The 22,445-nt window shown below is 57.3% G+C and overlaps 2 protein-coding genes across 19 annotated transcripts in view; one reads left to right on the top strand and one right to left on the bottom strand.

Moving 5' to 3' along the window:
* The first annotated feature begins 122 nt into the window (after positions 1 to 122).
* On the top strand, positions 123 to 5,403 carry MFSD10 (major facilitator superfamily domain containing 10). Of its 10 annotated transcripts, none has more exons than XM_073237974.1 (13): positions 123 to 588; positions 1,899 to 2,099; positions 2,202 to 2,298; positions 2,440 to 2,546; positions 2,956 to 3,114; positions 3,194 to 3,355; positions 3,559 to 3,709; positions 3,802 to 3,913; positions 4,154 to 4,262; positions 4,364 to 4,454; positions 4,569 to 4,616; positions 4,698 to 4,787; positions 5,030 to 5,403. In XM_073237974.1, exons 2-13 carry the CDS (start codon positions 1,926 to 1,928, stop codon positions 5,143 to 5,145), a joined length of 1,416 nt encoding a protein of 471 aa, XP_073094075.1. In that variant the 5' UTR covers positions 123 to 588; positions 1,899 to 1,925; the 3' UTR covers positions 5,146 to 5,403. The 10 variants fall into 10 exon arrangements, with proteins under 10 accessions (XP_073094075.1, XP_073094072.1, XP_073094076.1 ...); XM_073237971.1 differs by having other exon boundaries at positions 2,440 to 2,650; XM_073237975.1 differs by having other exon boundaries at positions 563 to 678.
* A 550-nt stretch (positions 5,404 to 5,953) lies between these two features.
* The window catches only part of ADD1 (adducin 1), a 64,980-nt gene continuing 48,488 nt past the window's right edge, over positions 5,954 to 22,445 (bottom strand). For 2 of the 9 annotated variants that reach the window (XM_036992262.2, XM_036992266.2), the window contains exons 10-16: positions 22,080 to 22,424; positions 19,465 to 19,566; positions 18,778 to 18,867; positions 17,994 to 18,086; positions 13,598 to 13,754; positions 9,970 to 10,068; positions 5,954 to 7,827 (exon numbers count right to left, since the gene is read on the bottom strand). In XM_036992262.2, the coding sequence (XP_036848157.2) occupies positions 7,460 to 7,827; positions 9,970 to 10,068; positions 13,598 to 13,754; positions 17,994 to 18,086; positions 18,778 to 18,867; positions 19,465 to 19,566; positions 22,080 to 22,424 (1,254 nt within the window). In that variant the 3' untranslated portion in view covers positions 5,954 to 7,459. Of the gene's footprint in view, positions 7,828 to 9,307; positions 9,343 to 9,969; positions 10,069 to 13,597; positions 13,755 to 17,993; positions 18,087 to 18,777; positions 18,868 to 19,464; positions 19,567 to 22,079; positions 22,425 to 22,445 lie in introns of those variants that run through there. The other 7 variants (XM_036992282.2, XM_036992269.2, XM_036992287.2 and 4 more) reach the window with 7 other exon arrangements.

Genomic DNA, 22,445 nt, shown 5'->3' with positions numbered 1-22,445 from the left:
AAATCCCTATGCCCCAGGGCCCCAGCAGTCCTAATGGGCACTGTCCTAATTCCATCTGTCCGGTGCTTTGGGGTGCCAGGCCACTGCAGAAGATGGGAGGGGGTGGGCAGGGCCAGGGCTATGTGCTCCAGGAAGCAGTCTCAGTGCTGGTTAAGGTTGGACGCTTGTAAGTAAACAGCACGGACATTTCATTGTGCCAACCCAGAGGCTTCTTAAGGATAAAGGCCGAAGGCAGGTCAGCATGCCCTTGCCAGACTCCCAAGGGCAGTGGGCTGTGAGCAGCGAAGAAGTCCACCATGGTGGCCCCCTCTTTACAGACTGCAGGGGTCTGCAACCTTGCACAGAGCCTACCCCCTGAAGGCTGCCACTGCCTTCCCGGAGGGTGTGCCAAGGGGGAATAGTCCCCCAGTCTCCTGGTCTTCACTCCCCAGTGACTACGGGGCACACGTCACACAACATGTGACCAGCCCTGGCAGTGGCCTCACAGCTTTGCATCAGGACGAGAAGGAGGTTGGTGGGAGAGGACCTGGCAGGTGGTGAGGGAGCTCGGGATGCACGGCACGGGGGCCAGAGCGCCCCCGCTGGCAGGTCAGGCTCAAGCCAAGGTTGCCAAGAGCAGCCTTGGGTTTCTGGGAGGACGGGAAGGCTGAGGCCTTGCAGAAGCAGATGCTCTAGCAGGTACTTGGCCTCGAGCCGCCTCCCCTGGGATAGTCCCGAGACACGGCTCCCAGGCGCACGGGGCTCTGCAAACCCGAAAGGCCCTGGCGGTTGTGAACACACTGCCCGTGGGTTTCGGCCACGTGTAAACTTCGTCACGTAGCTGTTGCTACATTAATTTGCCAAGAGCCCAGACTGGGCAGGCACCCAGCTGCCTCAGTGGAGTGGGCCCAAGTCAGGGGCCGGGCCTCGCTCCGCCTTCAGCCCAGATGGCCTGTGCCAGCAACAGGCTCCTGGAGCCCCAGCTCGGGCCCCTCCCCAGCCCCGCTCCGGGCAGCGCAGGGAGCGTCAGCGTCTCACGGCGACCAGCCCTGCCTGTTGCTCGCGAAGGGGCGCGTCGTGGGCTGCGGGGGCGAGGCCGCGGGTGGCCGGAGTGCGCGTCGGGCCGCCGTGCGTGTTGGCTGCATTTGGGGATTTCGTAGGGAGAGGGGCGAGGGCGCCGAGGCGGCAGGGTGGCGCGCTGCTCCCTCGCGGCGGCTGGAAGCCGGTCCTGCCGCGCGGAACCCCGGCTCGGCCCCGGACGCCGGACACAATCTCTGGAGCTCGGGGCACGGCGACCGCGGGGCGGCGGCCGGTCAGGCGCAGGGAGCCTCGGGGCGGGGCGGGGCGCACGGAGCGCCGGCCGGAAGGGAGGGCCCTGCGGCCGCCCGCTTCCGGGGCGGGACGGGCTGTGGTCGGCGCGCCCCTCCCGGACGGCGTACCCGCGGTCCAGTCCGCGTCCGTCTTCTCCGTTTCTCCGGAGCGCGCGGCCGCGGCAGCTGCGGGGCGGAACGGCTCCCGCGTGCAGGGCGAGCCCGAGGCGGGAGCGGATTCCCGGCGCGGCGTGGGCGGGTTTGTGTTCTCGGGCGCAGTGACGGTCCCGGGGCCGCCGTTTCCCTGCTGGAGAACGTGGGGGTGGCTGCGCGGGTGGGGCGATGCCCGGCTCGCTGTGCCTGCGGCTTCTATGAGCGGCCCCCGCGGCCTGAGCCTCCCGCCGCCGGGTTGGAGGCGGGCGCACAGAGGACCCCCGGGGTCGGGTAGCGGAAGCCCCTCAGCAGAGCGGGAGGCACCTCCCATAGGATGCTACCGGCTGCCAGCAGGTCGGGGGCATCGCGGGAGCTGGGGACTGTTTTCCCCGTGGCAGGGAGGCGCCTGGGACTCGGGTACCCAGCGGTGCCTCAGCAGATGCGCCCCGCCCTCAGGCAGGCCCGATCGGAGCAGCCCCCGTCATGGGCTGGGGAGCCGGCGGGAGCTGCACCCCGCGCCCACCCATCCGCCCGCGGCCGGCGCCCGAGCCCCGCGTACTCACGGTGGTCTTCCTCGGCCTCCTGCTGGACCTCCTGGCCTTCACCCTGCTCCTGCCTCTGCTGCCCGGGCTGCTGGAGAGCCACGGCCGTGCCCACGTGAGCCCTCCCCTCTGTCCAGTTACTCCTGGCTCTCGCGATGGCCACGCAGGCCCGAACAGGGACTCCCCCAAGCCCTTCTCATGCGTCCTTGTCCCCCAGGACCCTCTTTACGGTGTCTGGCAGCGCGGGGTGGACTGGTTTGCCGCAGCTATCAGGATGCCAGCAGAGAAGAGGTACAACAGCGTCTTGTTTGGAGGTATGGCCGAGCCCCACTCTGGGACCCACTGGGGTCGTCTTGCAGGACACCCTCCTCTTCCTGCCTGGGCTCCCGTCAGTCCCAGTCCTTGTCCACTCCTTTCTGCTCTCTCTCTCTCTGATTGGAGTGACCACTCTCCAGAGGGGTCACCTTTCTTGGAGGACCCGGCCTGGGAGTGCAGAGCACAGCATGCTCAGACCCTTGGGGACGGAGACTGGAGTGCGGTGACAGCAGCTTCCGTTTTTCAGGTCTGATTGGCTCAGTCTTCTCCTTCCTGCAGTTCCTCTCCGCGCCACTCACAGGTGCCGCCTCTGACTGCCTCGGGAGGCGCCCAGTCATGCTACTGTCCCTGGTACGGGTACCCCAGGGTGGGAGCCTGCATCCTTCTTCCACCCTCCCGGCAGCCCTCTAGGCAGGGAGGTGATGGCTGAGAGCCCCTCGAGGCCCCTGGGCTCCCACTGCCTCCTGGGGGTGGTGCTTGCAGGGCAGTGGCTCCTGTGGCTAAGCCACCTGTGCCAGTGTTTCTGCTATCCACGGGGACTTTACAGGTGGCCCCGGGATGCTCCAGAACAGGGCAGGGTCGCAGGGGATGAGGCCAGCCCCACTCTGGACTCCTCCTGGCTCAAGTGACCATGGCTGGCCCCTGTCCTGAGGCAGGTAGGTCTGGCCACCTCATATGCCGTGTGGGCCACCTCCAGGAGCTTCGCAGCCTTCCTGGCCTCCAGGGTGATTGGGGGCATCAGCAAGGGGAACGTCAGCCTCTCCACGGCCATCGTCGCTGACCTGGGCTCACCGCCCGCCCGCAGCAGAGGCATGGTGAGCGCTCCCTGCAGGCTGGTGGGCAGGGCTCCTGGGCCCGGGCCTCCCTGCCTGGCTCAGGCGGCCTTCTCCCCAGGCAGTCATCGGAGTGGCCTTCTCGCTGGGCTTCACACTGGGCCCCATGCTTGGTGCCTCCCTACCCATGGACATGGTGCCCTGGCTCGCCCTGATCTTTGCCATCTCAGATCTGCTGTTCATTCTCTGCTTCCTGCCCGAGACGCTGCCTCTGGAGAAGCGGGTAAGGGGGACCCAGGAAGAAATGGCTGATAGCCTGGATCTTGCGTCTGTGGGTCTGTAGGGACGCTCAGGGAGGCTGGGCTGTCCTCTCCTGATGTCCAGAGCCCCTCTTGGAGCTCCAGGGGTCCCTGCGCTCCCCAAGCCTGATGGGGGCCAAGCAGGTCAGGGCCATGCCTGTCCCAAGCCGCCAGGCCATGTCTCCAGGCCCCCAGGCAGGCCTCGCCAGTTCCGCGTCCTCTGCCTCAGGCACCCTCCATGGCCCTGGGCTTCGTAGCAGCCACCGACCTGCTCAGCCCCCTGGCCCTGTTCCAGTTTTCTGCCACGGCCCACGGTCGGGACCCGCCCGCTGGAGACAGTAAGAGGCTGCCGCCAGCTCCCCGGGTGGGGCTAGTGCCCCCCTGCTGCTGTCCAGGCCGCAGGCCCTAAAGCCCCTCCCCTCTGCCCCAGGTCTCTGCGGCCTGCGCCGCCTGGGCCTGGCCTACTTCGTCTACCTGTTCCTGTTCTCGGGCCTGGAGTACACGCTGAGCTTCCTCACGCACCAGCGCTTCCAGTTCAGCAGGTGGGAGTGTGCCTGGGGGTGCCTGCCGGCAGCCTGTCCTGAGCCCCCTACTTCAGGGCTGATTCCCACCCAGACCCGTCCCCTGGGGCCCAGCTGAGCAACCTGGGACAGAGGGCGGCCTGCCCGGAGGATGGTGATGAATGGCCTGTCGCCACCCCACCATGGGCTCCGGCTCCGGCTGTGGGAGCTAGGCGGCGAGCCAGCCCACAGGGCTGGGGTGCTGACGGCCCCCTCTACCAGCCTGCAGCAGGGGAAGATGTTTTTCTTCATCGGTCTCACCATGGCCACCATTCAGGGCATCTACACCCGGCGCATCGGCCCAGGCCGGGAAATTGCAGCTGTGAAGCGGGTACGGGAGTGTCTGTAAAGTGGGGGCAGGTGGCAAGGCATCCCGAGCTGTGCTGGCAGCAGCAGGGGGCGGGTCCTGAGGCCAGCTGTGCCCACCTGCAGGCCATCCTGCTGCTGGTCCCCGCCTTCCTCCTCGTTGGCTGGGGCCGCACACTGCCTGTGCTGGGCTTCGGGCTGCTGTTCTACTCCTTTGGTGAGTGGTCCCCGTGCAGAGGGCGCGGTGGGGAGGGCGGCAGGGACTCCTCTTGGATGCCACCTGTGCCAGCCTCTCCGGTGGTTTGACGGAGCCCCCGATGTCCCCCGCCAGCTGCTGCTGTCGTAGTGCCCTGCCTGTCCTCCGTGGTCGCTGGCTATGGTAAGCCCTTCCTTTGCCAGAGGCTACTCCAGTGGGGAGGAAGCTGGGGGGCCGCTGACGGCCTCTGCCTCCCTCCCACAGGCTCTCCCGGGCAGAAAGGCACAGTCATGGGCACACTGCGGAGCCTGGGTGCCCTGGCCAGGGCCGTGGGGCCCATGGTGGCTGCCTCAGGTGAGGCCTTTGGGGCAGCGCTTGGGGCTCCTTGTGTGCCCTGGGAGGCCAGGCCTGGGTGGGGGGGCTCCCGGCCCCGAGTAGAGACCACACAAGCCCCTCCTGGCTTCCCTCAGCTGTCTGTTTCCACCCCTCCTGTTCCAGCCACTTAATACAGCTCAGTCCTGCGTTCCCCGGGCCGAGGGACAGGCGAGCAGGGGGGTTGCCCAGCGGGCCCGTCACTCTGGCCTGTCTCTCTGCAGTGTACTGGCTGGCAGGGGCCCGGGTCTGCTTCACTGTGTGCTCGGGGCTGTTCCTGCTCCCCTTCCTGCTCCTGAGGAATCTGAGGCCTCCAGCACAGACTCCCAAGGCCGAGTAGCTGCCTGGCCCTGCCCCACCCCACCCCAGGCTGGGGGTGCTGAGGCAGGTAGTGGGGGGCCCTAGCCAGGACTGCTCCCCACTGCCTGCCTGGGGGCGCGAGATGCTCCTCCAGCTCCTCAGGTGGGCAGCAGCCCTGCTGGGAGCAGGCCCAGTGACTCCAAAGCCTCCCAGGCTTTCTGCTCGTGTGTTCCACTCCATGTCATGGGTCTCAGCCAGGCCTCTGAGTGACAAAATAAAGCAGCTCTTTTATACCAAGTGCCCTTCTCCAGTACTCGGCTTTGCCTCAACACCCAGCGCCCTGGGACACCCCTGGCGCCAGAGCAGTCGCTCGAGTGGCAGTCTCTTCACCTCCACCAACCAGAGTTATAAGGCTGCGCCCAAGCCCGTTCCCTTTTGCACAGAGATGATACAAAATCAAGGGGCAGAATTCCAAACTGGGCTCCTCATGTGCTGGGCAGTGCCTTGGTGCCTGCACCCTGGCAGACTGGGCAGGGGGATGCCTCTGCGGGTATGTTTCAGTCACAGGTCTCCCCCACCTCTGCACTGCTTGTAGCGGACAGCAGGGTGTCAGGACAGCTCTCTGCCACTCTGCAGTGCCCAGTGGAGAAGCAAGTGGGCACCAGAACAGGCTGTTGTTAGTTCTAGGTTGCAGGTCTCCCCAGGCCAAAACAACAAACCGTCTTTTGACCAAGAAAAACACTTTGGGATCTTTTTTGGGGGGGATGTGAGACAAGCTTCTCAAAGTCCTATTTTAAAATAAAGAAAATATTAAAAGGTAAAAACTGCCTTCCAAGCTTAAGACAAGGAACTGCTTAAAGAATTTTATTCGTGAGTAAAATGTGTTACAGTGAAGAAAAGACACAGGACCTGTCCTCCCAAGCCTGTGTCCATATATGTGACTACACTTATGTTGTAATACAAAGAGTTAAAATGAACTACAAAAGTGAAATTAAAGTCACTGCCTGTGTGGGGTAAAAGGAAGGCTGACAGGAAGAGCCCACGGTTAACTGAAGTACAGGGTGATGGTGAAATTTCCTCACCACCTCAGCAACAAAACGACATGCAGGAGAAAAGCAGGGGGCAGGGCCATGCAGCCAGCCTCAGGTCCTGCTCGGTTTAGTCTGGGACCTCAGTCCGTATGGTACCAGGTCCATCAAGCACCCCGCCACCCTAGGGGGCTAATCAGGCTGGCACCGGGCAGCTCCTGGACTGGGTCACCCTTGAGGAGCCCCTGAGCCACCTGCTAGTTCCCATTACACAGCTTCCTGCTGCGTCCCAGGGATCTGAGCTAAGTGACAGTGCACACCAGCGTCAAACAAGAACCGGTAACAGCTCCTCGAGTGACTGGCGAAGGGCATCGGGGCGGCGCAGACAGGGCCACCAGGGCCGACCTCTACCTGGAACTGGCTTTTACCAAAAGCAGGGCATCTTCCCAGCTGAGTTCAGGTGGGGGCATCCCCTCTCAGCCCCTCCCCCCAGCTCGCCATCCCGGTGAGCGGTGCTTTGCTGCAGCCGGCAGCCAGCTCCAGACACGCGCAGAGTGGCCTGCTCATGTTCAGTCTAAAACAAAGAAAATTCTAGACAAGACTCTTCCCTCTCCTGATTTACCTTCCCCATGACTGGCATCTAGAGACTCCAAAGAGTAAAGCTGTGAGCCCCTGAACCCGTCTTGGCCGCAGGGTAATCAGACCACACACGGGCTGTGTTGGGTGCACACAGGCCCACTTGCTGCTGGGGTTTCCAGCTTAGCCCACACCCTCCTCTTAGGCGCCACAGTGCCCTGGCTGTTGGGCACATGAGTGTTTTCACAGGACTGAGGCTTTGTGGGCACAAACAAAATGACATCACTGAGCAGATAATGCCAGTAGGAAGCTGTGAGCCTGATTCAGTCACCTGAGGCGTGAGGATGAAGGGGAGCACAGCAGAGGAAGGGGTTACCTCACAACAGGAGAGGGGGGGGCCAGAGCCGGCAGGGCCTCCGACTGTCCAGCCGGAACCATGGCGTAGCGCCCCGGGGGGGAGCACGTCCCTGCGGAGCAGGCAATGGGCTGCGCTGCCGCCGCCGACAAGCACCGCAGAGGAGGACACGGAGACCAAGGCTCCCCCAGAACCTGAGGGTGAGGCCCAGGGGTGCGGCCGGGCAGGAGGCCCACTGCACGCACACGAGGTCAGCACCGGGCTACACGGGGGTCCGGTCACATCACGAGGGGAGCTCTAGCTATGTGGGCATTTGCATTCCTTTACATGGGAAGGCAGAGCACAGGACACGCGCGGGGACAGTCTGGTGGCGTCGGCTTGTGCAGGACGGGCCCTCAGGCGTCGCTCCTCTTCTTGCTCTTCTTCAGGAAGGAGGGGGTACGGAATTTCTTCTTCTTTTTGGATGGGGACTTGCCTGGAGACCCATCGCTGCCAGGGTCCCCAGCAGCCCCCTCCTCGGCAGCTGGGGAGACAGCCTCTTCGGCCACCTGGGCTGGGGCTGGCCCTGGGCTGGCCACTGGGGGGGGCCTGGCAGGGCCTGGAGGGCCATGGGCCCCGCCAAGCCCCCCCTCCTCCCCCTCGTCCTCCTCCAGTGTCGGGAAGCCAAGCGCTTCTGAAGGCTCTTCAGGGGACAGGTCGGGAAGAGTCGGCTTGAAGGTGGCGGCATCAGTGTCGCCCCTGGAAGTCGCCTCCCGCAGCAGGTCTGGTGGGGTCGGGAGGGAGATGGGGTTAAAGGGCAACTGCCCAGACCACAGGGGACCTCGAACACAGGCGGCACCTGGCCCAGAAACCGCCACTGTACTTGACCTTAGGAACCCTTACCGAGACAAGGATAAGAGCCTTTAGGTAGGGTGGACTGTACTTCATGGCTGGCTGAAGCTCACACACAAAGCACAGGCTCCCTGGTGGGCATTTTTAGCCCCTTGTGGACGGCACTGCCAGCCAGACGCCACCACAGGCTGGCCTCACAGCCATCAGAGTGACCTGGGCCAGCTGAGGGCGCTGGCCACACACTACACTGCGCCAGTCCCCAGAAGGAGGCCTGCTCTGGAGCCCCCCCGGGCGACGGCTGGGCCGCAGGACAGTAAGTCTAAGGCCGTCCGCGGCGCCCAGTCCACCCTGCGGAGAACACCGGAAAGCGAGCGCAGCGGTGGAAAACCGGTCCAGTGGGAGCCCCAACCCCTGGGGCCCCTTTGGCAATACCAACAGCAAACAAAGCCATTTTAAATGATGTATGTTAATTAAAAGAAAAGAAAAGCCATAAGGTACAGGGCAGGGGCAAAAAATCAAGCCATCCTAACCATTTAAACATCAAAACGTAAACGAGCAGTGTGACTTGTCTCAAAGAGACACTGGCTGGTTCCCTGTGGAGGCTCCCATCAGCTTTCTATACTGCCGGGAGGACCCAGTTTTGTGGATTTAAAAACAGCCTATAAAGCTATAAGAGACTAGTGGTTTGCAAACTGGTACTTACAAATCAAGGCCAGCATCAGGAGGGGACGCAGATGGGCTGAGCATGGGTGAGGAGCGGCCCCAGGAGGCTCCCACCCCACCTAGTGCTGCAGTTCTGGGAGGCTGAAGCTGCCCCACCCCCACCCCATCAGCCCCTTTCTGCCCCGGGATAATCGGGTGCTCTTAGTTGGGGCAGGAAGAAATTAGGATTCACTCTGCAAAGCGTGCTGAGTTGCCTGTGGGTGCACAGAACTATTATCGTGGGACCAAATGTCACATTAGAACAGTGCCAAATGGTGCTCTTCTGCCCCTCAAATTATACTAAAGCACCCGGCTTAGGCAAGGGTCCAAACTGCAGTCCCCTGCAGTGGGTGGCGAAATCCCACCCTGTCTGAACCTAGTCTAGATTATGTCTTATCTGATACAGCAAAACCCTCCCCCCAAGCAATGATGAGTCTCAGACTGAACAGGATCCCATGCCCCCCTGGACCTGAGACCCAGAGGGCTCTGAGCAGCACCCCGGCGTCCGTGGGAGCCTCCAGGGCAGGCAGCCCACCCACCGCTCAGATGACCCAGCCCCTGCCAGGAGGTACTGGGTACAAAAAAAGGGGACATCTGTGTTTATTCTGAATAAACAAAACCAAAACATAAAAGCAACAAAGCAGCAGGAGAAGGCAGCCAAGCACAGGGACCTCAGGTCAAGCAGGAGGAGCCGGGCAGCAGGGTACTTACTATGGTAACAGGTATTCCTTAGCACATCCGCCTCCTGCTTGGAGCGCAGCCACAGGAAGAGAAAAGCACAGGAGAGAGTCTATGCATTCAGTCCCAGCCACTGGGCACAGGAGAGTGGCCGAGCCACCCTCGCGGACACACAGGATTGGGGGGCCACAGGCTCCCGGCAGGCATGGGAAGCACAATGTACAAGACGGAGGGACACTCACTCGGGCCACACGCCACAGACATGCGGTGAGTGCAGCCAACAGAGGCCAGTTCTTTCCACACTGACTGACAGGCGAGTCAAATGGAGCAGGGTAGCCCAGACACAGTAGGGGACACTGCCCGGAGGCGATGCGAGCACAGTAAGGTTCAAGAGGTGTGCAAGTAGTGGGCAAAACTGACTCCATAAATCATGGTGGGCTCCAATCCCCAAATTCTGTCCTTCCCTGACTTCTATCTAATCTGTTTTGCCTCGAGTTACCCAGGACAGAATTAAAACAGGAGCGGAGGCCAGGTGAGCTCAGAACCATAGGATGTATGGGCTCCAGGCACGCACACTCTTCAATAGTGTCATTCAACCACTGCCACACGGTTGGCTTGTCCTCCCCTGGACTAAAACACCAGTGAGCCCCTCCCGGTCCACCTCTGGCCACGTGCCCTCCAGCGCGGGGCTCACCTTCCACAAGCTTGACAGGGGTGCTTGGGGGGGTGTGGGGGGCATCTGGGTGCTCGGGAGGACTCCTTTCTTTCTGATCTCCAGTCTCGTCCAGATTCTCTGCAGATAAACAGGAAGGGAGAATGTGCTCAAGGGCTGTAGGTCCCGAGCCTTCGCCACCCGGCCCTCTGGAGGACAGCGGGGTTTCTCAGGGGGCATCCATGGGACCAGGCGGGCTCACAGCCACACTGTTGGCATCCTTTTCCTCATTCCTCTCCAAAAGGGACAGAGGAGGGAGATGATGACTGGGCTGTGGATCAGAACTTGGAACAGATTTAACCAACTCTGCATACAAAATTAATCTCCATTCTTACTCCAAAGAGAACCTGCCAGAACCATCTCTGTGACTCCCAGCGGACTGGTGGCCCCCAGCCTGCCCCCTCCTGCCCACCAGCGAGGGTCCGCACCATCCACCTCTCCCATTGCCAAGCTGGCAGCCCAGAGCCCGGAGCACCTCACCCTAGTCACCACCTCAAGGGATGTCACGGGAACATTACTTTGGTTCTGATTTTTTATGTAGAGCATCTTCTACCAATAATTTAAACTTGGCAACTGTAATGCACATTTTTATTTTCTATGTAAAATATTCTGGTAAGAACTAGGGGGAAAATGGTAGAAACTAGGGCCCAGGGCCCAGAAAACTCCAAGTCTACTACATATCTAGGGAAAAATGCATACCAATGCTATCCTAATTCCCGAAATCTCCATCTCTCAATTAAACGGTTTGTATTAGTAGCTTAGGGTCACTGGGCCCCATATTTTGAACAAGCAGCTACTACAATCAGCAGGGCCTCTGATCTTACTTAGGGAGATACGAACCTACCTTCCCAAGCACCCCCACCAGGCGGCAGCCACCTTCCTGCAGCCCTGTGTTATGACCAGAAGGCCTTTACATCTCCCACCTGAATAAACAAATTCCTTCAACCAGGAAAAAGTGCCAGAGGCCCAAGGCTTTGCCCCTCCCACCTGAGGTCTCTGATGGACAGCCCGAGTTTCACCTGTGGCGCAGGAGACGGCCACACAGCCCCGCCCCAGACGCCAAGAGCCAGCACCACAGCCAGGCGGGGGTGGCCAGGCAGGGCGCCTGGCTGGCACTCCCACTGACAGCTCTGTGATCAGAGCATGGTCCCAGCTGTCCCATCCATGCACTTGCTGTAACACCCTCCTAGTGGAGCCTCACAAGTAGGGGAAACTCTCGTGCATCTTGTGGTTTGACTCAAAAAAAAAAGTCAGGTTTCTCAGACACTGAAAGGGCCCAAAGAACACACATCGTGCTAAGGGACTGGCATCAGGCCACAGGACCTACAGCTTAGGCCCACTCTCCACCCGCAGTTCTCACTCGGAGGCAGGTAATTATGGCAACAGCTCAGAGCTCTGCAGGCCGCATACGCTGTTCCGGGCAGAGAATGGGAATCAGCTCGGTGCGGCTGCAACGTCAGGGTCACTCTCAGTCAACACGCAGTTGAGTCTTAATTTTAATGCACATCTAACAGAAAGCGACAGGCAGTGATGGTGTTACACACACTGAAGAACAATTCAGTGGTTTTTCTGTACAACTCAAACTTAAGGAGCAGCTACCAGTACATTAAAGTGAGACAAAAACATTAAATTAGGGCACAGAAGAGGCTGTCCTAGGAGCAGCACCTGGGCTAATCCCCATCGACCCAGGAGGGTGACTGTCTGCCCCCCATGCTGTGGGCCTTCCATGCCAGAAGGCTGGTGCCCAGGGGGCAAACTGAGGGAGAACTGGGCCCACACTCAGGACCTGCGGCCCCAGTAAAGGACTAGGGTTGGACCTCAGCAGTGCCAACCTTCTGAGGGGTGGAGGGCTCTGTGCCCCGGGATCTCCCTGGTACCAAGCAAGGGCACCCAGGGAAAGGGACTCAGATCCACCTTGACCTTCAGCATAGAGGCAGAGAGCCTTGCTTCTCTCATTAGTTCTCAAACTGTGTGGATCTACTTTTCAAAACCTAAAGTTTGAAACAAATTGCTCCATGAGGTTCAGGCTCTTAGAGCCATTTGTCATTTGTTGTAAAGTAGTCCCACCACATTTCACAGAAGTACAACCTCCCGTGTGAGGGAGTGCCCAAGCGAAACAGAGGGTGCACCAGTACACAGCCACACCGTCTGCGAATGTGCCAGAGCAGGCAACATGGCGGCCCGCGACGGCCCCTGCCCAGGAAGACTCAGGGTCTGTGGAGAAAGATGGGAAGTCGGGAACCCCCAAGCTGGGGACAGTGAAGCCTGCAGGCTGCCAGTGGGAGGACAGCACAGTGACACAGGTGACAGATTCTGGGCCAGCTCCAGGCCCTGCCACCTTGTTTGTGGCCCTGACTCCTCTGCTCTGACTTGTGGGAACAGGCCTGTCTCAGGGTCACTCTGAGAACTGGCTGACATGCGTGTGTGCGGCACCCAGCACAGCGCCTGGCACAATACAACTGCTCACACAAGGCCAGTGAGTGATGAGGAGGCTGCACAGATTGCGGAGGCCTCTTCTCAGAGAGACTTTAACAGGGAGAGGTGCTGCATGTGTCAAAGTGCAGAATGTCTCTTAAAAACAATCTTCAGCCTGCTTTCCTGCGGACCACTCAGGATCAGAGGTCCTGTGAATGCCCTATTCAGGGCATCTAGTGGGAGGAATGCAGACTGCCCCGCACGGCCCGAAGACTCTGGACTGCGGAGTGCTGTGGGGCACCCGGGCCCTGCTCACTCCCTCCTCTCTCATCCACAGCTCCACCACCTCCTCCGAGACAGCTGGGGCACTTTCAGGCCCAGCCTCGTTCTGGCGGAGCCATTCAGGACTTAGGGTCCCATGCCACCAGGTCCAGGGACAGCACCCCAGCCGTCTGGTGTGGTCCCATGTAGCCCTTACAGCTGTCCCTGTGGGTCTCTTCTAAGTGGACTATTCGGAAGTGTGCCCAGCTTTCCAGTCCCCATGGAACTGTGGTAGGAAGCCAAGCCAAAACGAAAAGGGACAATGTTTCTTTAAGGCTTTAAGAAGGCAGAGGAACACCAGGGTGCTCAAGTTCAAAGCAATGTAACAGTGTACCCCCACCGGGACCCCGAGGGACAGAACAGCATGCTGATCACAGTCATGTAGGCCCATTAGTTTACAACAGGGTACCCTTTGTAGAGATAGGTTAAAACACAACCAGCATTCGGGCTGAACCTGTAGTACACAAATAGCTCCCACTGCCGTGGGTCCCGAGTGCTGACTGCCCCCCGTCCTTGGAGTGACTATGTAGCAGGCACGGCCCTGCTGGCTCGGGGCTCAGCCTTTGGATAGGAATCCGCGCAGCCAGGGCGGCGCTAATAAACTGCTTCTCCCCAAACATCCTGGGGTCCCGACTCTTGTTCGCATTTCCCGCGGTTCCTGCAACAGAACTGGCCCAAATGAGCAGATAGAGATGTGCACTGAAGAGCATTCTAGACTTAACCAAACACAAGGTTTTGTCTCCCGGGCAGGACTGTTCTCATCATCACCAACAGTCAGCACCCGGGGGCCCAGAGGAGCTCACACTGCACTTCCTGGGCCTCTGCGACCACCCGTGCCGAACCTGCCCGGCAGCCCAGGACTGGAGCGCCTCACCTTCCGGAGCCCTCTGCTTCCGCTCCACCTCCCTGCGGTACTCCTCCAGCTCCTGGTCGGTGAGCGTGGTGAAGGGGTTGGGGCCCGCGGTGCTCACGATGACGTGGGGCTGGTACTCCTTCTCGATGATGGCCTTGGAGGCTGTCACCAGCTCCCCCTGAGGACACAGAGGGAGTCCTGGTCCCCAGGAGCCCTACCCACAGGACTCTCCCTCCCAGGCAAGGCGGCAGGCAGGGTGGGGCAGGGAGGCTTTCCTGGAGCACACAGACACCGGAGACCAGCCCGGGCGGAGCTGCGGCCTTCAGTGGGGAAGACACAGAAACAGTGGGTGGCGCTACAAAATAAATGCAACAGGAGAAAGACTCCTGAAGCAAATCAGGAGCAAAGGCAGCAAAGAGCAGAGCACTTCACGGAGAACAGTCTCCTCGCTGAAAGACAGATGGACAAGATGACTTTTTAAGTCAACTGCCTTCCTTCACAACATCAGAAAATTTCGTGGATAACAACACCCTGGAAGGTATGTTCAGAGATTTGCTTACATTCTAAGTTCCCAGAGTTCTGTTCCTCTGACTAGGCACCAAATTTCTAACTAGCTCCCAGACCTTGTCCCAAAGCACCGAGAAAACAGAATGTCCCCAAATACCAGCATTTGTCTAAGGAATTTGGAAAACGGTGAGAATTTGTATAAAATGAAGGGAAGGGGACGGCACAGGCCTAGCTCGCAGACCACGCCCACCTTCTGGGAAGAGGTGGACCCAATAGGCCCAGCAGGCAGGGCAGCCCTGAGGTGTGTGGCCTGCCCCATACTCGGCTGCCCCAGGGAAGCTCTGTGCCCCACAGGCCAGCCCAACTGGCCCCCATACACTGTGGGTTCATTTTTGAGAACGTTAATCAGGACTCACATACAGGCCCATCACTTAACGGGAGCTTCCAGAGACAACTGAACACAGGAGACTCCAGAATCATTTTGAGGCCAGACCTGGTCGGCCAGTGCTGTCGGTGACGGGCCAACACCTGAGGTAGCGGCACCCCAGCAATCTGCACAGGAGCTAGAGCCGGAGCGAGTGTTGGGGAATTCAGTTCCCCTGGGCCAGCTGCTCCCCGGGCAGAGGTTGGGGATCCCGGGGGAGCAGTCTCTGCCCAGCACACTGGGTATGGAGCATTGTAAGCAATCCCGGAGTCTGGGGACAGGGAAGGGCCTGCTGGTATTGGCAGCCTTTGCTCAGAAAGCCTGGTGACTCAAGACAGCCTGGATGGTCACAGGCAGCCCTCTTTTTCCCCAGGTCTGACCTAAGGTTAACTGGGTTTTGATTCAGAAGCAGCCCGTCCTCACCAAGACAGAAACCTGAGTCCTCTGCCACGTGTGTTAGCTCGGTAGCTCATGACAAGCCCCTTCCTGCCCACAGGCCTCAAGTTTTGTCACCCGGGAAGGGACCTGTGGGTCAGCACAGCTAAGGCCCTGCTGAGCACTGTCATCCTATAAAGCTACTGGCAACTTGGCTGCATTTGTACCCTGGCATCACTGCTAAAAAAATGGGGTAATACAAGGTTTGAGAGAGATGTTTAAATTCATTTAAACCACATGTTCAAAATCAGTAAAGGTATAAAAGAGCTAGAATTGACTGCCACAGAGACACCCCAAGGAGAAACAAGGCCCTCGCTGGCTGGACACCAGGCCCTTGAGGCACAGCACAGCCAGCCAGCGGCTCCTGCCTCCAGATTCCTCAGCTGGGAGCCAAACTGCGGCCAGGCCAGCTCTGCGCAGGTCGGGGACAGAGGGACCTGATTCTGGAGGGAAAGGAGGCAGCAATGCTTGGGGTGCAGAGGGAAGCAGGCCCCCAGTGTTTGAGAAATCAGCATGTGGAATGGCTGCCCCCTCCAGCAGGCCACAGAGGCTCTTGCTGTTTCCCTCACACCCAGGCACCTAGCACGGGCCCTAAGCACAACAGATGGCCAGGGACTGCTTCTGCACTTCACTGAGGCAGTGTGTGGAATGACAGCTCCATCTCTGAAGCTGTGCAAACCTGGGCTAGTGACCTGACCTCTCTGAGCATTTTCATCTGTAAAATCCACTCAGATTGGAATTTACATTCTTAGTGCTGGGCCATGCACACACTAGGTACACACCAAGCTCAGCAACTGAGTCTGCAAGGTGGGCCCAGGCCCGCTCGAGTTTCTACCACGAGCGTGAAGGGTGATGGGGATGTGGCCCGAGTGCACACAGAGCAGGGCAGCTCACGCACGCACATCGGACAGCAGAGTTCTCTCCTGCGCCGGCCAGCTTTCAGCATGACTGTCACACACCCTAGGCTCTAATGACTCAGTCCACCTGCGATAAAACCCGAAGGCAGCCACAATCACTGCAGCTTCCGCGATGGAGTCCAGAGAGCCACTGGCTGGGCATAGTATTCCTTCTGGACCTGGATCGTCGGGCTGCAGCTGACAACTCATCAGCACCTTCTTCTGTCAGAAGGCAACACCTGCCCTTTGTGCACAGGCAGCACCAGGGAGGGAGCGGTGGGAGCAAAGGAAGGCATTCCAGAAAAGCCCCAACTTCCTAAGTTCCAAACACCCATTCTTCAGGTTCTCAAACACAATGCAACTATCTACACACAAGCCTTTTTAGGCAAAGAACGTCTTTAGGACATATGACAAAACAGTCCTTTTCCCTTGATCAAGGAGAAATCCATTTGCCAGTGAGCAGCACCATCTTCCTGAAGGATCAGGGTGGTCTGTGTTTGAGGTCCACACAAAAGATGTGGGAGAGCCTCAGAAAAGCCCATCAATTGAGTCAGATTCCCCCCATAAAAATGATATATGCTTAGGCAGTAGGAAGATCAGGGTGCAAAGGCGAGCATCAGAAAGAGGGTGGCAGAGAAAACAAGCTGGGTCGTGAGGCGCCGCCATCTCCTCAACGGGCCCAGAGCTGAGTGGTTTCGTTGGCCAGTTCCAGCTGGACATGCCCCTCATGGAGGGCACAGTGCTCCCACTGGGGAGGATGCCCGATTATCAGGAGCCCCACTCCTGGGGGCCCGATGCCCATATTTCATGAAGCATCCACAGGCGGCTGACTCACACCCAGTCTGAGCACTGCTGGAGGGAGTGAAAACAGCTGAGGGCGAGGGGCTGGCCAAGAGTGTGTCCTTTCAAACAGTGATGAGCCTGCCTTCTAGAACCCCCAGCAGGTAGAGAGAGAAACCACTACACGCAACACAATGCAGTGACTGTAGGCGTAAGGGCCAGCCACCGAGATAGAGAGCTGCACTGCGGGTGGGCTCTGGTGGGCTGTGGGCTCACACTGAGACAAAGAACTGTGAATACAGGATCACAAAGGCTTCAGCCTCAAGTGCCAAAGCAGGGAAACAAGCTAACTGGGGTAAGAGCACATCCTCCCCTGGGCAGAGAAGTCCCTCCAAGAAGGGCAGCTGGAAGCACTTTCTAAGAACAAGGAATAACAGGACCTGCTGAATTAACATGTAAGTATGCAAAATAAAGTTACTAGTGGGGACCTCAGACAAAAATGTAGAATCTCTGGTACAAATCTGCTTTTCTCTGGCAATTGGCATATTGCTAAAATGATATCTGCATTTCCCTGGAGGCATGTTAATTGAGACAGGCGCTGAACATTTCCTTTGCCTGCAGGGGAACCAGGAGAGCCTCTGACTCGTGCCCTGGGCTCCAAGTCTGCACACCAGCAGCCTGCTTGTTTAGGAAGGGTTCCTTCCAGCTGACCAGGTCATGCCAGACTTTCCACTTCCAGACATGCTAGGTATGCATATACGTAGAGAAAGCACAATCTGTGCTTTCAAATTTTCCTAAGTCTTTTTCCCCCTTGCAACATTTAAAAAATTATCAACAATAAAAAAAGTTCTTAAATACTTTTCATCAGCAACAAAGATACTGCCTTGATTTCCCATTCCTCTGAACACCCACGGTCTTTCGATCATACACCGTCCGAATGTCATGCTCACTACATTTAGTCAGAGCTGAGCAAGCGAAGATGGGAGGCCGCACAAGAAGCTGCCCGGGCCCCAGACTGCCCACGTCAGCCTTTCGCAATCAGCATCTTTGAAAGGCAAGCTCCTGAGACCCAAACACAGGCACTGACCACGGTCACATGCAGAACTTCAGAAACGCACCCGTATTGTTAAGATCGGCCACTTCTCAGCAACAACTAGAGTGCTCAACACTGTAAACCTCATACCAAATGTTTTAATTAAAGAATACAGTAGGCAGAACAGAACCTTCTGTGCTATCTCACAGATAATTTAGAGACGGGTTTAAAGCTACTTTGGTAACTAAGAGACAATGCCGAGCGAGAGCAGACAGGTGGGGGATGGGCTGGGGAGGACAGCAGCGCATGCCAAGAGGCAGTTCAGGACAGGCAGTTGAGTACCTTTCTAAAAGACAGAGATTTAGCAGGACTAAAGGTCTGCTCTGTAAGCTCGAGCCCTTCGATTGTTTCCGTGCAGTCAGAGAGGGGTGCGTCCTGCAACAGTAAACTGAGTTGTCAGAGCCCACCAGGCCCAGCTTTGAAAAATCCACCAAGTGCACAGGATGGAGCCAGAGGAAAGCATGCAACAGGGACAGCCTGCCAGGTCAATGCAGTGGTACCGGTGATGCCACATGCAAACGCAGACCCCAGAACCAGAATCACAGCCGGCCAAAATCGGAAATGCGACAACCATCACCTACCCTGTTTAAAGCATCAGCTGGCAACTTATTTTTTCAGAGATAACTACTTACGTGATTATCTTTACTGAAATGCGTGTGAACGTGGACACTTGGTGACCTCTGCAACCACCTTTCCCCAAGCAGTGCTTTGGTGCAGACAGCTCAAGGACAAGAACGCAGGCCAGTCAGCCCACCCTCCCCGAGCATGTTACACAGCACTCTGCTGAACCCAGGACGAGCCTGCGTCCCAAAGCGGGAGGCACGTGTGCTGCCCCACAAAGGCGTGCAGGTCGTGGAGCAGGGCCCCCAGGGCATGCTTATGCTTGGCCTACAGCTCAAGGGAAGTGGCTGCACTATTTCTTATCATGAAGACTGTTAACAAGGATAACTGGCTGCCTAGAACACTCACCTCACAGGGCCAATCTCTCCAGGCTTAAGAATCATTTTGGAGCAGACAGACATTAGTGCCACCACCCGCTCATGTCAGAGACATCCTGAGCTCTCACCTGGACAAGGCTCCTGTCCATCGCTACACCACACAAGACCTGGGACTGGGGGCCAGCCGTCTTGATGTCCTGTAAGTTCTGCTCTCGGATCTGAGGATGGCAAGGAGAAACACCCATCAGCAGCACAGAGAAGCCTTTCTGTGGCTGCGAGTCACCTGGGTCCACAGCCATACACATGCTGCGCTTCTGTGCAGCCCCCATGGGTCCTGCGTGGCCAGGCCTGCCCCAGCCTGAGCAGCAATCCACAGGCCTCAGGGGCAGGCCCACTTCTGACCTTCTGCACCTTCTAGGTGGCCTTGGCACACACAGGTCTCTTCCCACACTCACTGACTTGAAGGGAAACATTCCCTATGTGCCCGTCTCATAATGACACTCTGAACACTGCTGGGTCTCACGTCTGATACACCAAATGCTCAGGACTCTTCAAACAAATCCTGAAAGCCAGGAACTAAGGCTGTTCTTGCCGGAAGCGGGCTTGGCAGCTTCCAGTCCTGTCCTACTATGTGAGTAAGCATCAGTTCAAGAAACACGGGCCCCCCACCATTGGGTGCTTGCACATCACTTGTTAGCATGACAGCAGAAGCAGCGCGAAGAGCGGCCCCTCGCTGGGGAAGCAGCATGCATGCCATCCTGCCTGCGCCGCCGCTGCCACCCACGAGTCCCCACCAGGCCAGCCCCAGCACGCACCTTGTTCCGCATCTCCTGCACCTCTTTGGGATTAGTGTTCAATGGGACAAACAGGTTGGGGACAGCAGAGGTGGAAGTTCTATGTCCATCCTCTTTAGTCCACTGCAATATCAAAAACAGTTGACAAGTCAGAATTACAACAATAACAGGTACCACCACAGCATCCAAGTTGCCCAACTTATCTCACGTCTGATCATGCGCCGAACACCACAGAGAATGAACCAATGACCAACCTCCCGGGCCACCGCAGTGGCTGGGTCAGGGCAGCACGGGCCCGACAGAAGCCAGTAGTGGTGGAAGCCAAGTCGTGAGTGGCCGGTGCGTGCCGTGCAGAAAGCCCCGCGGGGAGCGAGGGCATGATACAGGCTGACGGCAGAGCTAGGCCCCGTCACCCTCAGGCTGGCCTGTGGGGACCCTTCAGAGCACACTGGGTCACTGCTCTGAGAGTCACCAACGCCAAAGCCAGCTGGAAGCATGAGATGACAGAGTCATGTACAGTGATGTGATGATGCTATGCAAGTGTGGGGAGAGTGCATGGTGAGGCAGCAGCGGGCATCACCAAAGGTTTGCGTTGACATAAAATAAACTACAGCTTTAGAATGCACTGTCTGTGTAGCTCTTTTAACCCAAGAAAATCACTGTATGAACATGTACATAGCAGCGACCTGGTGGAGGAGTTTGGTGATGTCGAATTTTTTATGTAACTTCATACTTTTCGAGTGTTACAAAAATATCCCAAACAACGTGAAGCACCTCATAAGCGCTCACCAGCAGCTGCTTTAGAGGTCAGCGCACGGCATCAGCACACTGCGCCTCTCATTTTTTTTGTATCTCCAATCAAATATGAGATTTTAAAAATAAAATTCTAATTCTTAAGCATAAGTAGGCACTGAATTAAAACAAGCCCATCTTAGACAGCAAATGTCACGCCTTTCCAGATACCTTTAGGAGGCAGTATGACAGCCATATGCCAGAGACTTTAAAGAAAGCAGTAGACCTGGCAAACGCATAGCCGCTGTGCAGGACCACGGGAATGAGCGGGGGGCCGTGAGATACTCACTGACGGTTATCTTCTCAGATAAATTTACTCCAGCTTTTTATTAAAAATAATTTGTAGTCAAAACATTAAAACAACAACCTCAGAAGCTTGAACGCATTTGAAAACTTAACACAAGTATTATAAATGAATATACCAACCTGGGACACTGCGTGGAATTTGTATTACTCCAGAACAGTGAGAAACAGACTCAAATGCTGAACAAGGCCTCCCCTTCAATGTGTACACAGACTAAAACACCTGAAGTGAGTTAACATTTCTTTATGCTAATAGCAAATAAAGCTCAAAGCTGCCACTACACACATACTTCGGGGAAATCTGTAACAGCAATTTACTCTGTGTCATCAGCAGGAAATTGATTTTTAGGGCCCACTCCCTTTGACTAGTAAAATAAATGAAAACTAAACAAATGAAACTAAAGAAAGAAAAACAAGAGAGAGAGAGGTAGGGCAGACAGGCATACGGGAGAGCAGGGGGTAGAAGGAACTCATGGAGAGACGGGCTCAGAGGAGGAGCCTGGTGGTCTTGAGCCTCTGCCCCCGTGACTCGCCTGCTAAGGAGCACAGAGGCTCTCTCACCAGGACCACCTGGGGAAGAGAAAACTGCTTCCTTTTAAAGAGATCTATAAAGTAAAAGCATTATTATAAAGAAAATAGGAAGCCCCACTTTGCTTTGTTGGTGCCCCCTAGCTTAGGATTAGGTTACCTGATTTCACCTGAACTACAGACCGTGTCACGCAGACATGAGCTGCCCCGGCCTCAGGGGCTTCCCCTGCTCTGCAACACAGGAGCAGGTGGACTGGCAGAGGCTGGGTCAGGCGGTCACGGAGACCAGCCGCACAGGGACTGTGCGCACCAGGACAGCAGAGTGCCTTTCAGCGCAGGGTCACTACTGTGGCAAAGCACGCCCAGCCGCGCCCATCACTGGCGCCTGCAGGTGGCCTGTGCTGCACTTGGGTCATGCCGCGCCGGCAGGAGCCAGAAGACTCACCACTATGGCCGTCTACTCACATGCAACAGTCCATGCAGAGGGAGCTGGCAGAGAGCGTTCGGAGGCTTTGGGACAGCAAGCAGGGAAGGAGGCTAACAAAGAGGGCGGGGCCAGCTAGGAAAACACCCATGAGTCCCAAGGAAAACTGCTTAAGAAAACAATGAACAAGTTGAAGAACAGACTTTTAGTGACTTAATGAAGCCACCAGAGCTCACAACACAAAAATGTTAGGGGTGAACATCTCTTCGTGCATGAAGGATTAAATGCCGCTCCTACTTTTAGGTTAATACACATAAGTTCTTCAGTATTTTTGCTATGTATAGGGTTAGTTAGTGTTGGAATTACTGAAGCAAGGTAACATATCTTAAGCAGTTTCAAGCAGACAGTATTACTTGAATTATAGCTGATGGATAAAGCCGATTTGGGTTCAGGCTAAAGAAGGAAGGTTAAGGAGCAAAGTTTCTCTTCAAGTCTGGATCAGAGGAGCTGGATTCCCAAAGCCTCCGAAGCCCCAGCCACCCAACTTGCTCTACATCATCTAACTATGAACAGTAAGGTAGGCACAGACCAAGCAGTTGGTAATACAGCTTGGCACGCAGACACCGGACGAGAGAGACTGCAGCAAGGGTTTCACGTGATCGTGTGTAATGTTCGTCCACACCTTAGTCTTCGACTTGGGACTGCTTCCATTCTGGCCCTCCTCAGAAGCATCATCGCTCCGGCCAGAGTTCAGCCATCTTGTCTTCTCTCGCTGCTGCTTCTGAAAACTGTGTCTGAGAGGGGAGCAAGTGCCCGAATCACCGTCACTAGCAAAGGAGGGACCTGTGACGCTAGCAGGAACCTCCACATCGCTGCATTTTTTTGATTTCTCTCTCAGAGCAGGGTATCGATAAGGGTAGCCAGTTCTGTAACCCTAGGATCCAAAGAGAGTGAA

The sequence above is a fragment of the Manis javanica genome, chromosome 5 (genome assembly GCF_040802235.1).
Source record: "Manis javanica isolate MJ-LG chromosome 5, MJ_LKY, whole genome shotgun sequence".
Classification (NCBI taxonomy): Eukaryota; Metazoa; Chordata; class Mammalia; order Pholidota; family Manidae; genus Manis; species Manis javanica.
This window is presented reverse-complemented; position numbering and strand designations above follow the sequence as displayed.

Coding starts and splice junctions, on each gene's coding strand:
- MFSD10 (XM_073237968.1), top strand. CDS start 1,661: ATGAGCGGCCCCCGCGGCCTGAGCCTCCCGCCGCCGGGTTGGAGGCGG. Junction 3,356..3,558: donor CGCTGCCTCTGGAGAAGCGG/GTAAGGGGGACC, acceptor CCATGTCTCCAG/GCCCCCAGGCAGGCCTCGCC. Junction 4,788..5,029: donor GCCCATGGTGGCTGCCTCAG/GTGAGGCCTTTG, acceptor GTCTCTCTGCAG/TGTACTGGCTGGCAGGGGCC.